This window comes from Tamandua tetradactyla, chromosome 13, assembly GCF_023851605.1.
Source record: "Tamandua tetradactyla isolate mTamTet1 chromosome 13, mTamTet1.pri, whole genome shotgun sequence".
NCBI classification, from domain to species: domain Eukaryota; kingdom Metazoa; phylum Chordata; class Mammalia; order Pilosa; family Myrmecophagidae; genus Tamandua; species Tamandua tetradactyla.
Window position 1 is genome coordinate 29,664,970 of NC_135339.1, and position 16,069 is coordinate 29,681,038.

At 37.5% G+C, this 16,069-nt stretch overlaps 1 protein-coding gene and 1 pseudogene across 1 annotated transcript in view; one reads left to right on the top strand and one right to left on the bottom strand.

The window, feature by feature from the left end:
* Positions 1 to 16,069, top strand: part of DNAJC12 (DnaJ heat shock protein family (Hsp40) member C12) — a 40,067-nt gene that overhangs the window by 9,143 nt on the left and 14,855 nt on the right. The window contains exon 3 of the mRNA XM_077124386.1: positions 7,627 to 7,766. Coding sequence (XP_076980501.1) covers positions 7,627 to 7,766 — 140 coding nt within the window. The remainder of the gene's footprint in view (positions 1 to 7,626; positions 7,767 to 16,069) is intronic.
* On the bottom strand, positions 79 to 1,674 carry LOC143654528 (large ribosomal subunit protein uL1 pseudogene; annotated as a pseudogene).

Here is a 16,069-nt window from a genome sequence, read left to right on the forward strand (position 1 = left end):
CTTGATAAATTTGTGCATATGTATAACCAGTTTAGTCACTGCCCAGATCAAGATACATAACATTTTCAGCACCCCAGCAATGCCCCTTTGTGTCCTGTTTCAAAGTCAGCACCTTTTCCCCCATTCCACTCCCATCCCCCCTTTTTTTCTTGGTTGGTATTAGAGTTTACTGGGGCTGGGCCTTAGAACAGGTGCTTGAGCTTACTCAAGTTGCTCTTGATGTATATAGCCGGGACATTCTGCCAATTCTTCTCGAGTAGTGATACCAGGAAGTTGACAGCCGGATGGACGTTGTTCACAAGCTCATTACCTGTCACCTGCACATAGCCAACAGTCACAGCCAGGCAGAGTCCCTTCCTCGTCCGAAACTTAAACTTGGACTTCACCCCATCGACTTCGGCTTCCTGTACTCATTGTAGGTCAGCAGGAAAGGGAATCTGCAAGCCCTATTCAGGGCCTGAGTCCAGTATTCGTGGGAACTGTATGATAAGGGACTCTGAGGCCAAAAAGGCGTCATACTTCTTATCCAGTTTCTTGACCAGCTTCTTATTGTGGTTGAGTTTTTTTAGTACCTCGAAGTCCATATGGGGGACATGGCTTGGCCTCCCCAAAGAGCTGCTGGGGCCCTAGAATACGCATAGAGAACTTGGGGTGGGGACTGGACTTAAGCCTGCCGGTGCCGGAGGAACACCTCTACTTCTGAAAGAAACCACTGCTTCAAGCTAATCTGCAGCTTCAGGGTTTCCAAAACCTTCCCGTGCTTGCGCGGTTTCACGCTCCAGGCTTCCTGCACAGCCTCTCAGAAGATATCGCGAGAGGCTCTGCTTCTCCAAGTCTAGCGCCGCAGTCCCTGAGAAGAGATTCTCCATTTTTGGAAAAGAACTCTATCACAGTAGTTAGTTCAGTTTTGCCTGGTTTTGAAATTCATACAGTTAGATTCATATAGAATGCATTATTTTGTGTGTGGCTTCTTTAGCCCGACATTATGTCTGTAATGTTCATCCACATTGTGTATGGAACCATAGTTTCTTCTTTGTTATGGCTGGGCCTTTGGGTCCAGACCTCTTTGGGCTCTGCCGCCCTTTTCTCTCCATTCTCCGTTTATCTTCACCACCACACCCTGAACTCTATGTTTCAGTCACTCGGAACCACTTTAGTTCCCTAACGTGCACGGTTCTGTCTACCCAACATAACTTCATGCCTGCTTCCTCTGCCTGCAACCTCCCAAGGTCCACACACCTCCCTGCCCTGCTTCAGGTCTCGGTGCTGTGGGCGTCGGCCAGCATGCTGCAGATCACACTACCTCTTTGTTGCCTATTTGCTTGTAATTTATGCTGGAGGCTCAGGCCTCTGCTTGTCTTCTTTGCCTGCTGCAGAGGACATATGCTCCTTAAATAATTTCTTGAATGAGTGTATGAATGCATGCATGAACATTTTTTTGAGACATATTAGTTACCTCTGTGAATTGGGAGTTAATATTAAGATGGATACCCTAGTACAAATGTATAAAAATTTGATAAACGTTTAAAAATAACCCCTACCCCAAGTTATACTTTAACTGGGTTCTTTTTCAGTGAAGCATGGGTTTGAGTTGTTTCTTTGTCCCTGACAAACAATTTCTAGTTGGAATACATGATGAATCACTGTGCAATCATTACCATTTCTAGTTGCCATAGTGATGGGGTTTTTCATGTACTGACTTCCTCTAGGCTTCTTGTTCAGAGAAGCTCTGCATAGTGTAAATATTGTTTAAAATGAAAAGGTACACTGAGATCGATATCCTCCCTTGTCAGGCTTGCTTTCTACCCAAAGGTTGATAGATGATTCAACCTTTGGGTAGAAATTGTTGTTTCCAAACCTATTTAAGCATCTTTTTACTCAATATGTATTAATATGACTTTCCGAAAATTGAAAGTGGTTCTTCACGTATTTCTTAGTTGGAGAAGGATTAAGGTTACTGATAAAAATATTTTAAAAAATAAAACGTTCCCCCAGATACTGAATTGTTGCTTGATAAAATCCAGAATATGATGGACAGATTTTGAAACATACTTTATTAAGGTGAAAGGCTAGCCTATAGCGCAATGGCAGACAGGAGAAATTAAACTCGTTTATAGACCTTTTTGGTCCACTAAATGTAGTCTCAGCTGTTGCCATTGAAATGACTGGTTAACAAGATAGAGCAGAAGGTATGAGCAGAGTTTTATCTGTCCGGATTGCTCCCAGCAACTACTTTGATCTAGTTGACTTTGGACAATGTCTCTGAACTTCAACATTCTCATAGGTAAAATAGGTAGACTAGTAGTCTATTTACTTCATAGGTCTGCAGTGAAGACCTATGCCTTGCAAGTGGGGAATGCTCAATTAGTGTTGGCAATCATGATTCCATGGACTTTTCTTACTCTTATGTAGCAGTCCAAGAAAAAAGTTTAACAAAATTATATAGTTTTCTTTTTGTAAGTAACCATTCAGTCTTTCTCTTTCATTTTCTAAAGAGCAATCTAAATCTAATGCCTTTGAAAATCCCATCCTTTATCCTTGTGTGAGTGATGTAGGCAGTATTGACTTGTTATGGGAATTGTGTCACTGATGACAAAAGCTCCTATCAGGTGCCATTCCCAACCTCTGTGTGATAGTAACTGTTTCAGCCAGAATTCTATTAACTCCTCCTTCACATGAAGAAAGGAGGTTTCAGGATAAATTAGGGACCTGTGAAGTGGTATTTTTGTTATTGATGTATGGACTTCAAAGACATTTATATATATGAAGAAGGGGAGCTCTTTCCCCCTTGCTAACTATCTTTCAATGTCTCAATATTTTCCTGTTTTTTTAAAAAAATTATTGCTTTTTTTCTGCTTAGAATAAACATAAAATAACAGTATTACTTAACGTTCTAAGTGAAAGTTTGCTCTGATCTCTTCTTGCCAGAGAACCACTCCAGATATTTTTCAAACTATGTTCTGACATCGTATTATTTTATCTCAAGTAGTTGTAAATGACATAAATTTAAAATGTGGCTATATTGATAAAAATTTTATTGTGAAATATGAATACAAATATCTCGACATTTCAAAGTAGACCTAAGAGTTAAATCAGAATGCCTCTTAAAGGTTCCAGCATCATTTGCTTGTATAGCTTATAAAATGAGACCTCTATTCCCAGAACTGGTAAATGTTTATCTTATGTGATTCATTTGATTAACTGATACATTAAAGGACAAATATAAACCCAAACTCATTTTTATTAAATGTGTTGAAGAGGATGGAACAAAGACAAAGGCCATGTAACAAGAAAGATAAGGTCTCTTTTGCTTTTTGCTTATCAGCTGTTGTTGAGCAATTGACATCAGAATAATTCTAAGTGGGGCTTTTTTCATTCTGGAAACTTAAAAGTGAGGCCAAGAGTAATATGCAAAGAGAAGGTGACTCACAGATAAAATTGTAAATCTTTACAACCCCTGCACTACTCACTGGCAAAGTATATCTGTGGTGATAATTTAATGAGCTTTTTATTCCTGTTGGAAAAAGTGACATCTCATTTATATCACAGAACAGTTACATTGTCGTCAGCAACAGGAGGAATGACTTATAGCTGCTGTGGCAGGAAACCTTTTATATTTGTGTGTTTTCTCATAGCTTCCAATTGTCCCATCTTTAGGGTCTTCCTTTTAACCCGTTGATTGCTACTACCTCCAGGAGTGATATTAAAATAGTCAGTGGCTTGTAAGATACCCCACTTGTGGGGCAGGGACCTGGAGGTGCCCTGCTGTGGCCTTTGGTTGCTGATGTTGGGCCAGTAGGGGTGGGGGTGGAGTCATGAGCAGCAGCTCTTTACTAACTGGGGTACAGAAGTATTAAAGGATTTCACAATTGGTAAAAATGTGGAGGTACTGTGGTGTTACCTGCACATCTGTGACTCTTTCTGTTCCAGAGGATCTTGGCTACTTCCCATGAGGTTTTTTTTTTAAGCACTAGCAAGGCAATTCTAAATTGCATTTTCCAGTGATACCACTAAAATGTACCTAATGCATGAAATATTTTAAGGATATGTATCATATTTTTGGTGCTTGGAGCCTAGGAAATAGCGTGAAATGGCATATCTCTCAATTCACACTCAAAATAGGAAGCTGCCATTCATTCATTATTTGGACAAATTTTTTTTTTAGCAAACACTGTTTGAGCACTTACTTTACTACTCCTCTGGAAGGGATGAAAGGAGAACAAAACAGATAGTCTCTGCCCTCAGGGGGTGGGATTTACACTCTGGTAAACAAATTTATGTCAGAGGGTAAGCAGTATTGAGAAAAATAAATTAGAGCAAGGAGGTCAAAGTCCTGGGGTTGATGGGAGCAATCCATTTCATATAGTATGGTCAGAGAAGTGCTCATGGAGAAGGCAATATCTGAACAGCTTCTGAAAGATGGAACAGGGAAGCCAGTATGGCTGGAGCAAAGAGAGGTCTGGAAAAGTAGAAGGAAATTAGGTCAGAGAAGAAAGTGAGTAGGTGGAGGGTGGGTAGAACATGTCAGGCCTACCTGCCAAGGTAAGAACTTTGGACTTTATTTTGAGAGAAATGCAAGGTCATTGGAAGCTTTCAGTGGAAAGGCGATGTTATGTGGCTTCCTTCTTTTTCTTTTTTAATGTGACATTCAGACTTAAATACTTTGAGTGCTTTTTGGAAAATGCACTGAAGTAGAGGCAGGGAGATCAGTTAAGAAGCTACTGTAATCACTCCAAGAGGGGACGGTGGCTTGGCGAGGATGGTAGCTGTGGAAGTTGTGACAAATGGTCACATCTTGAGTATATTTTGAAGGTAGAGCCAGTAGGATTTGCAATGGATTAGAAGTGAGATGTAACACAAAGAAGACCCAAACTTGATTTGAAGTATTTCTTGATGCCTTGAGCAGAACCAGTCTTGCTGCTATATTTTTATTTATGGCACTATATTGAAATGATGATGTGGTTGCCTCCTTACTAGACTCTGAGCTCTTCAAGGGATCTTATTGATGAATGATAGAGTTGGAGGAGAAAATGGGGATTAGAGGGCAACATGCAGTGTAGGAAAATGGGAAGGGCAGACTGCTGATGATATGTGGTTGTCAGAAGTAAGGTAGAGTGGGGAAATAGGGAGTGATTGCTTAATAGGCCTGGGGTTTCTATTTGGGGTGGTGAAATGTTTTGAAATTTGAAAGGAGTGACTGTGAGCACTGGCTGGGACCCACAGCCCTGTGTTTGAATTGTGCCTCATCATTTGAAGATTTGGGACTTTGATCAAGTTACATTAACTGCCCTCAGCCACAGATTTTGTAAAGTGGGGATAATAATAATATCCACCTCATATATTTGTGGAAAGAAATAATGGAATCTATTGCCAGGCCTAGCATATTTAGCATTGAGCCTGGCATAGAGTAGGTGCTTATAAATGATGACTGTTGTGACAGTGCTCTCCATTTATATTTCTGTCTCTGGCTCTTTTCCAGATTGTTATTTTGTATATTTCTAGGTACAGCTTTAAAACAATTTTATTTAAAAAATTATCTTACAGTAAAGTTGATTTTTTTGGGGTGCAAAGTTGAATTTTAACATATGTATAAATTCATGTAACCATCATAATCAGGTAACAAAACTGTTCCATCATCTCTAGGCATAGTTGCTTTTTAATTAAAATAACAGCTTTATTGATATGTAATTCATGTACCATAAAATTCACTCTTTTAAGGTGTACAATTTGATGGCTTTTAGTATATTTAGTATAGTGATTGTGCAACCATCAGTACTTTCTAATTTCAGAACATTTCATCACCATTAGAGAAAACCCCATGCCTAGTAAGCAGTCACTCCCCATCTCCCCACTCCCCTTAGGCCCTGGCAAAACCGCATATCATTAGCAATCACTCCCCCCCCCCCAACCCTGTTCACTAATCTGCTTTCTGTCTCCTTAGATTTGCCTGTTCTGGACATTTCATATAAATGAAACTATACAATATGTGGCCTTTTGTAACTGGTTTCTTTCATAAAGCATAATGTTTTTGAGGTTCATCTATATCTATGCATCAGTATGTCATTCCTTTTTGTGGCTGAATAATAGTCCATTGTATATGTGTACCACAATTTGTTTATCCACTCTTCGGTTAATCAACATTTGAGTTATTTCTACTTTTTGGCTACCGTGAATGCTCCTTTGACTATCCATAAACAAATTTTGTGTAAACATGTGTTTTCATATTTTCTGAGTTATATATCTAGGATTGGAATTGCTGGGTCATATGGTAACTCCATGGTTAATATTTTGAGGAACTGCCAAACTATTTTTCAAAATGGCTGCACCATTTTTCATTTCCACCACAATATTATGCGTGTTCCAATTTCTCCACATCTTCACCAACACTTTTTATTGTCTATCTTTTTATTTTAGCCATCTTAGTGAGTATGGTTTGGTATCTCATTGTGGCTTTGATTTGCATTTCCCTGATAGCTAATGATATTAAGCACCTTTTCAAGTGCTTTTTGTATATCTTCCTTGGATAAATGTCTATTCAAACCTTTTGCCTATTTCTAATTGCCTCTTTTTCCTATTTATTATTGAGTTGTAAGAGTTCTTTATAATTTCTCTATATAAGTACCTTATCAGACCTATGGAGAGATGGGTGTCCATCTTTCCTGCTAAATAGATCATGTCTGTTATTCATGCCAGCATCACCAGCACTGGGCACAGGTATGTATCTGGAGCTCAATAAAAGGAGTAGATAAATTATATACTTTACATACTGTACTAGTTTGCTAGCTGCCAGAATGCAATATACCAGAAACGGAATGGCTTTTAAAAGGGGAATTTAATAAGTTGCTAGTTTACAGTTCTAAGGCGGAGAAAATGTCCCAATTAAAACAAGTCTATAGAAAATCCAGTCAAAGGCATCCAGGGAAAGATACCTTGGTTCAAGAAGGCCAATGAAGTTCAGGGTTACTCTCTCTTAAGTGAGAGGGCACATGGTGAACACAGTCACAGTTTCTCTCTCAGCTGGAAGAGCACAGGGCAGGCACAGTGTCATCTACTAGCTTTCTCTCCTGGCTTCCTGTTTCATGAAGCTATCTGGGAGGCATTTTCCTTCTTCATCTCCAAAGGTTGCTGACTCGTGGACTCTCTGCTTCGTGGTGCAGCAGCATTCTCTGCTCTCTCCGAATCTCTTTCATTCTCCAAAATGTTTCCACTTTTATAGGACTCCAGAAACTTATCAAGACCCACCCAAATGGATGGAGACATGTCGTCATCTAATCCAGTTTAACAACCACATTTATTAAATCACATCTCCAGGGAGATGATCTGATTACGTTTCAAACATATAGTATTGGATAGGGGTTATTCTGCCTTTATGAAATGGGATTTTGATTAAAACATGGCTTTTCTAGGGTACATATAGCCTTTCAAACTAGCACACATACATTATCTCGCTTATCCTTAGGATTCATTTTACAAATGAGGAAACTAAGCTTCCCGAGGTAAACCAGCCCAAGGTCACATAGCTAATAAGTGGCAGAGTCATGATTCCACTGAGATCAGTGTGATTGTTTTAAAATTTAAAATAACCTTTCCAGGAAAAAAGTGCTCATCTTTCTATTTGTTTTCCAGTGGAGACTTTTCAGAAACTGCAGAAGGCAAAGGAGATTCTGACTAATGAAGAGAGTCGAGCCCACTATGACCACTGGCGAAGGAGCCAGATATCCATGCCATTCCAGCAGTGGGAAGCTCTGAGTGACTCAGTGAAAACGGTGGGTTTCTCTCTGCTGCATTAGGAGTCAATAGATGAAAGGAAGGAGAAAACCAAGAAACCAGTAGAGTCTGGATAGAACTTTATTTCCTCAAAATTCTATGAGGGGAAATTCACCATCATAGAAGCAGTGAGTCAGTGCCAGAAGAGCCCGTGACAACAGTTTTCAATCTCTTTGGCTCTTTGTTTCAGTACATAGTATTCCCATTACCATCTACTGCCTTGTGTATTTTTTTTTTTATTATTAATTTAAAAAAAATTACCTAACACAACATTTAGAAATCATCCCATTCTACATATTGCCTTGTGTATTTTGATAAATATGTTTCTCAGGTTGTTCAAAATCTACTGAATTTTGAACTATTGCAAGTTCATCATCTCCATCTTTTTCATTCAGATCAGCTTTTTCTTTTTTCAAGGCTTAAAGATTCCATAAGAAACAGGATCTAATCAGCTTGTTAGTCAAGATGTAGTGGAGAGGCTGGAGGGAACTGCCTGAAAATGTAGAGCTGTGTTCCAGTAACCATGTTTCTTGAAGATGATTGTATAATGATATAGCTTTCACAATGTGACTGTGTGGTTGTGAAGACCTTGTGTCTGATGCTCCTTTTATCTCCCTTGTCAAAAGATGAGTAGAACATATGGAATAAAAATAAATAACAGGGAAGAAATGTAAAAATAAATTTAGTTTGAAATGCTAGTGATCAATGAAAGGAAGGGGTAAGAGGTATGGTATGTATAAATTTTTTTTTCTGTTTTCATTTTCTTTTTCTGAATAGATGCAAATGTTCCAACAAATGATTATGATGATGAATATACAATTATTTGATGATATTGTGAATTACTGATCATATATGTAGAACGGAATGATCCAAAGAGGAATGTTTGCATTTTCTTTGTGTTTTTTGGTATTTAAAAAAGAAAAAAGAAAAAAAAAAAAAAAAGAAACAGGATCTAGGGGTGCATGGGTGGTTCAGAGGTAGAATGCTCCCCTTCCATATGGGAGACCTGGGTTCAATTCCCGGACCATACATCCCCCCCCGTCCCCCGCCAAAAAAGAAATAGGATCTGATTCATCAAAGAAAGCTATAAATTATTTGTAAACTATTCCTATTATAAATTCTGGTGAAAGAATTGTTGGATGTATGCAAAGACTTTTTTAAACCATTGTGTTATCTTTTCATTACAAAACTGATTATTAAAATAATCACTATAATTACTGTAATATATTTATTTTGTTTATATATTGATCTTTATATATTATATAGAAAATGTAATTTTAGAGATTTCTGCATTGTTAGGCATGATTTGTTACTGAGATGCTTTCCGTAGGAACACATTTCTATGACATGAGATTTCAAATGCAGAAATTACACTATAGATAAGTTTTCAGGGACAAATTTGTTAGATTTGTTCTATAAAGTGATTCATGTCTTCTAAACTATAGCCCTCCAGTGTTACATTTAAATTTTCTTCTTATTTTATTTTAAGAAGACTTAAGCAAGTAGTTCAATAGTGTTTTTTTATGTGTCTCCCTACACGTATATATTTCTATATCTATTGATACACATACACAGAGGCAGATATGTGATATGTATATTAAAGGGAATTTTGTTCACTTTTTTTTTTTTTTTTTTTGGTGCATGGGCCAGGAATTGAACCTAGGTCTCCCACATGGTAGGCAACACCAAACTACCAGTGTACCCTAATTTAATAGCCTTTTTTGACAGATAAAAGGCCTAATAATAGGGAGAGTCTTTGAATTAATGGGGAAAATTAGTGCAAAACTCCCAAAGTACATGAATAAAATCACTCTATTTCAAATGTAAACTCTTTTCTTCATCTAGTTTTGGAAAAAAAGTCTATATTCATGTGGCTTTGTTTAAAGTAGATTAATTATTTTTATTGGACTAATTACATAATTATTATATATATGTAAAAAGACAAAATAAAGGGAATCATTCTAAAAATAGTGATTTAAGTTCACATACTCTTTCTCCATTTGTGTATATCCATACTTCCTTGTTGACAACGACTACCAACTCTCATAACTGTATTTGCATAGTCCTAAGGGTGACACGCTGAAACTGCAATTAACCTATTGACTCTTGCTATCTAATTCCTTTCTAAAAAATATATATTTATTTTTTTTCTGATCCCTTTTTGATTTACACTTAATTTTTCTTAGTGACCTGCTCTGTGTTGTTACTTAATTTTTAACCACTAATATCAAGTTAGCTGTGGATTTAAAAAAAAATTCTTCTCCAAATTCCTGTTTTAGGTTATAATGCCAACATCTTTCCATTAAATACTTATTTCTTGTTGTCAGACAACATTTCTGCTTTGAATTTAGCTCAACTATGAACTGTTTGAGGTCTTAAAAATTATATTCTAGATCTTACCGTCTACATCATTTGTCTGGTCAGCAAAGTTGAAGCAGCATGCTGGGCTAGCATTGGGTTTGGAAATAAATTTTAATTAGCCATACAAAAATGATAAGGTACGTGTCTTTCTGTATCTAATGAATTTTTTTTTCTCACACAGTTTGTTTGGGCTAAATCTTGTTTTTAACTTGCTTTCTCAATGGACTTTGAATCCTCTATGCCAAGTTATACTTGTTTTGTACCTCATTTCATAGACATTCTGTAACTTGCCTCTCTTCTTCACTGTGTCTTCTGCATGTGAAAGCCTCACTTTCTCTATAACATTTTTTGTTTGTTTTTAAAATATTTTTATTGAAAAATCTTCACACACCTACAGTCCATACATTGTGCACAATCAATGGATAATAATATCATCACATAGTTGTGTATTCATCAACATGATCATTTTAGAACATTTGCATCACTCCAGAAAAAGAAATGAAAAGAAAAAAGAAAACGTTTATATATTTCATGCCCATTTCCCCTTACTCTCATTGACCACTAGTATTTCAATATACCCATTTTTTTACTCTTTATCCCCCCATTATTTATTTATTTTTTAAACTTTTTTTTATTGTGTAGTATAACATATATACAAAGCAAAGAATTAAAAAAAAAAGCAATGGTTTTCAAAGTACTCTTCAACAAGTAGTTACAGAATAGATCCCAGAGTTTGTCATGGGCTACCATGTGATCCTCTTATATTTTTCCTTCTAGCTGCTCCAGAATATAGGAGGATAGAGGGCTTAAATATTTTTTTATCATCATAATTCACTTTTTTTCCTTCTTTTTTTTGTGTGAAAAATAACATATAAACAGAAAAGTTATACATTTCAAAGCACACCACCACAATTAGTTGTAGAACATATTTCAGAGTTTAACATGGGTTACAATTTCACAATTTTATGTTTTCATTTCTAGCTGCTCTAAGATACTGGAGACTAAAGGAGATATCAGTTTAATGATTCAGCATTCATATTCATTTGTTAAATCCTATCTTCTCTGTATAATTCCACCATCACCTTTGATTTTTCCATCCCTCTCTTTCGGGTGTTTGGGCTATGACCATTCTAAATTTTTCATATTGGAAGGGTCTGTCACTAATATGGGGTAGGGAGATGGAACTATCTGATGTTCTGGAGAAGCTGGGCTAGGCTTCAGAACTTTTCTGGACTAGGGATACCTCTGGAGGTTGTAGGTTTCTGGAAAGTTACTCTAGTGCATGAAACCCTTGTGGAATCTTATATATTTTCCTAGGTGTTCTTTAGGATTGGCTGGAATGGTCCTGGTTGGAGGTTGGCAGATTATGATAGGTAGCAATGTCTAACTGAAGGTTGCGTAAGAGCAACCTCCTGAGGAGCCTTTGACTCTATTTGAACTCTCTCTGCCACTGATACTTTATTACACTTCTATTCTCCCTTTTGGTGAGGATGAAATTGTTGATCCCACGGTGCCAGGTCTGGAGTCATCCCTGGGAGTCATCTCCCACATTGCCAGGGAGACTTTCATCCCTGGAAGCCATGTCCATGTAGGGGGGAGGGCAATGATTTCACTTGCAGAGTTGGGCTTAGAGAGAGTGAGGCCACATCTGAGCAACAAAAGAGGTCCTCCAGAAATTACTAGTTAAGTTCATTCCTAAGTATTTGATTCTTTTAGTTGCTATTTTGAATGAATTTTTTTCTTTAACTGAGTCCTCAGCTAGCTCATTGCCTGTGTATAGAAATGTTACTGATTTTTGCAATTTAATTTTATATCCTGCCACCTTGCTGAATGTGTTTATTAGCTCAAGTAACTTTGCTGTAGGTTTCTTAGGATCTTCCAAGTATAGTATCATATCATCTGCAAATAATGTGAGTTTTACTTCTTCCTTTCCAATTTGGATGCCTTTTATTTCTTTGTCTTGTCTGTTTGCTCTAGCTAGAACTTCTAGCACAATGTTGAATAATAGTGGTGACAGTGGGCATTCTTGTCTTGTTCCTCATCTTAGGGGAAAAGCTTTCAGTCTCTCTCCATTGAGTATGATGCTGGCTGTTGGTTTTTCATATAGTCCCTTTATCATATTGCAGTAGTTACCTTTGATTCCTATCTTTTGGAGTGTTTTTATCAGAAAAGGATGCTGAATTTTGTCGAATGCTTTTTCAGCATCAATCAAGATGATCATGTGATTTTTCCCTTTAAATTTGTTAATGTGCTGTATTACATTAATTGATTTTCTTGCATTGAACTATCTTTGCATTCCTGGTGTAAACCTCCCTTGGTCATGGTATGTAATTCTTTAAATGTGCTGTTGCATTTGATTTGCTAATATTTTATTGAGAATTTTTGCATCTATTTTCCTTAAGGAGATTGGCCTGTAGTTTTCTTTTCTTATAGCATCTTCACCTGGTTTTTGGTATTAAAATTATATTAGCGTCATAAAGTGAATTAGTTAGAGTTCTTTTTTCCTCAATTTTTGGGAACAGTTTGAGCAAGATTGGTGTTAGTTCCTTATGCAATGTTTGATTAAATTCCTCTGTGAAGCCATCTGGCCCTAGGCTTTTCTTTGTAGGAAGATTTTTGAGGAGTGATTGAATCTCTTTCCTTGTGATTGATTTGTTGAGGTCTTCTATTTCTTCCTGAGTCACTATAGCTTGTTTATGTGTCTCCAGGAATTTGTCCACTTCATCTAAGTTGTCTAGTTTGATGGTGAATAGTTGTTCATAGTATCCTCTGATATCTTTTATTTCTTCAGGCTCTGTGGTAACACACCCCTTCTCATTTGTGATTTGTTTATTTGCATCCTCTCTCTTTTTCTCTTTGTCAGTCTTGCTAGTGGCCCATCAATTTTATTGATTTTCTCAAAGAGCCAACTTTTGGTTTTATTGATTCTTTCTATTGTTCTTTTGTTCTCCCATTCATTTATCTCTGCTTTAATCTTTGTTAGTTCACTTCTCCTATTTGCTTTGGAATTAGTTTGCTGTTCTTTCTGAAGTTCCTCCAGATTTGCTATTAAGCCCTCGATTTTTGTTCTTTCTTGTTTTTTAATATAGACATTTAGGGCAATAAATTACCATCTCAGCACAGCCTTTGCCACATCCCATAAGTTCTGATAACTTGTATTCTCATTTTCATTCATCTCCAGATAACTACTGATTTCTCTAGCAATTTCTTCTTTGACTAGCTGGTTGTTTAAGAGTATGTATTTTAATCTCCATATATTTGTGAATGTTCTCATTCTTTGGTTATTGAGATCCAGCTTCATCCTATTGTGATCAGAGAAAGTGCTTTGAATAATTTCAGTATTTTAAAATTTATAAAGACCTGTTTTGTGTCCGAGCATATGATCTATCCTGGGGAATGTTCCATGAACACTAGAGAAGAATGTATAACCTTGTGCTTTGGGGTGCAATGACCTACATATACCTGTTAGGTCTAATTCATTTATCAAGTTATTTAACTTCCCTATTTCCTTGTTGATTTTCTGTCTGGTTGTTCTATCTGTAGAGGAGAGGGGTGTATTGAAGTTTCCTACTACTATTGTTGAAACATCTATTGCTCCCTTCAGTTTTGCCAATGTCTGTCTCATGTACTTTGGAGCTCCTTGACTGGGAGCATTAACATTTATGATTGTTATATCTTCTTGGTGAATTGACCCTTTAATTAGTATATAGTGTCCTTCTTTGTCTCTTATGATGTCTTTACATTTAAAGCCTATTTTGTCCAATATAGTATAGCTACTGTATAGTGTCCTTCTTTGTCTCTTATGATGTCTTTACATTTAAAGCCTATTTTGTTCAATATAGTATAGCTACTATATAGTGTCCTTCTTTGTCTCTTAAGATGTCTTTACATTTAAAGCCTATTTTGTCCAATATAGTATAGCTACTCCAGCTTTCTTTTGGTTACAACCTGTGTGGAAAATCTTTTTCCATCCTTTCACTTTCAATCTATTTGTATCCTTGTGTCTAAGATGAGTCTCTTGTAAGCAGCATATAGCTGGATTATGTTTCTTACTCCATTCTGCCAACCTGTATCTTTTAATTGGTAAGTTTAGTCCATTAACATTCAAAGTTATTACTGGAAATGTGTTTTTTTGATTCCATCATCTTATCTTTTTCATTTTATTTATTAGATCTCTATATATTTTTTCCCTCTTTCTCTTTGAATTCTTTAAACTACCCTTAGTGGTACTCTTCAATTCTGTGCCCTCCTCCAGACCTCCCACTCCTGTCTTTTTTTTCAGCTGGCAGAACTCCTTTTAGTATGTCTTGTAGGGCTGGCCTCTTGTTGACAAATTCTTTCAGGTCTTTTTTTTTTGTCTGTGAAAACTTTAATCTCTACCTCAATTTTGAAGGACAATTTGGCTGGGTTCAGAATTCTTGGCTGGAAGTCTTTCTTTTTCAGTATCTTGAATATATCATACCACTGCCTTCTTGCCTCCAGGGTGCTAATTGAGTAGTCTGAACTCAGTCTTGTTTGGTTTCCCTTGTATATAGTAGATTGATGTTCTCTTGCTGCTTTCAAGATTTTCTGCTTTTCTTCAACATTTGACAGAGGGATTAGTATGTGCCTTAGGGAAGGCCTATTTGGATTTATTCTGTTTGGAGTTCTTTGGGCTTCTTTGACTTGTATATTTATGTCCTTTATGAGGGTTGGGAAGTTTTTCCCCATTATATCCTCAACTACTCCTCCTATATCCTCCTATTCCTCTCTTCTTCTGGGACACCAGTGATTCTTATATTTGTGCGCTTTGTTTTGTCTATTATTTCCCTGAGTTCCCATTGAATTTTTCCATCTTTTTACCATTTGCTGTTTTGAGCCTTTGAAGTCAATTATCCTGTCCTCTATATCACTTATTCTTTCTTCTGTTTCTTCAAATCTGGTGTCGTGTGCTTCTAGTATGGTTTTTATTTGATCAACAGAGTCTTTAATCTCTGTGATTTCTGCTATTTTTCTATTTATTCTTTCAAATTCCTGTGTGTACTTTTCTACTGTTTTCTTGATCTCCTTTATGTCTTTTGCTATCCCACTTATTTTATTAAGTAGAGTTGTATGAACATCTTTGATTAGTTGTTCCAATGTCTGTGTCTCCTCTGGTGTTTTAATTTGGTTACTAGGCAGGGCTGTATCTGTCTGCATTGTGATATGCTTTGTAATCTTCTGCTGTCTTCATTGCATGTAAATATCTTGATTGATTTGCTTTGGGAGTTGATTTCTTTCAGTAGTCTAAGGCCTTGTGTTTTTGAGATGGTTGTACAGCAGGGAGCAGGGCTTGGGGTGGAGCACTCAGTACAGTGATTTGTTTCAGGACAGGTATGGGTACAGGTTGGGTATGTTAAGCTGATGCTTGTGAACATGGGTGTCCAGTGGCCAGGGAGGATGTAGCTGTGTGGGGGGCATTACCCTGGTACATGCTGATCTAAGGCATGGGGCCCTTTGTATGCATGCAAAGAGCTGTGACAGCAGGTCAGCATTATGCCTTCATGGATTGACAGCAGCTGTGACCTGGCTGCGCAGGTCAGCACTTTCTCAGAGCTGATAAGTGAGGCTGAGGGCTGTGCGCATGCAGGTTCTAGGACTGCTATGAAGTGCAGTTCCCAGAGCTGAATGGTATGATTGAGGGCCCGTGTACATGCATGGGCCTGGGAACGCCATAAACAGATGTGCTGAACTCAGAGAGGGAGGTGAGGCTGTGTGACACTATGGGCGGGGTGGGGGCAGAGGTAGCCTAGGTATGGAGGTTAGTGCCTGCAACATTTATGCATTGGCAATGACCTGCAGGGAACAGGGAGGGGAGGTAGTGCTCAGGAGGTTTGCAGGAGACATGGGTTGGGCTGCACCTGGGGTGGGGCTGTGGGGCAGGTATGTGCACTGGGGGCTGGTGAAGTGGGAGCACCTGGAG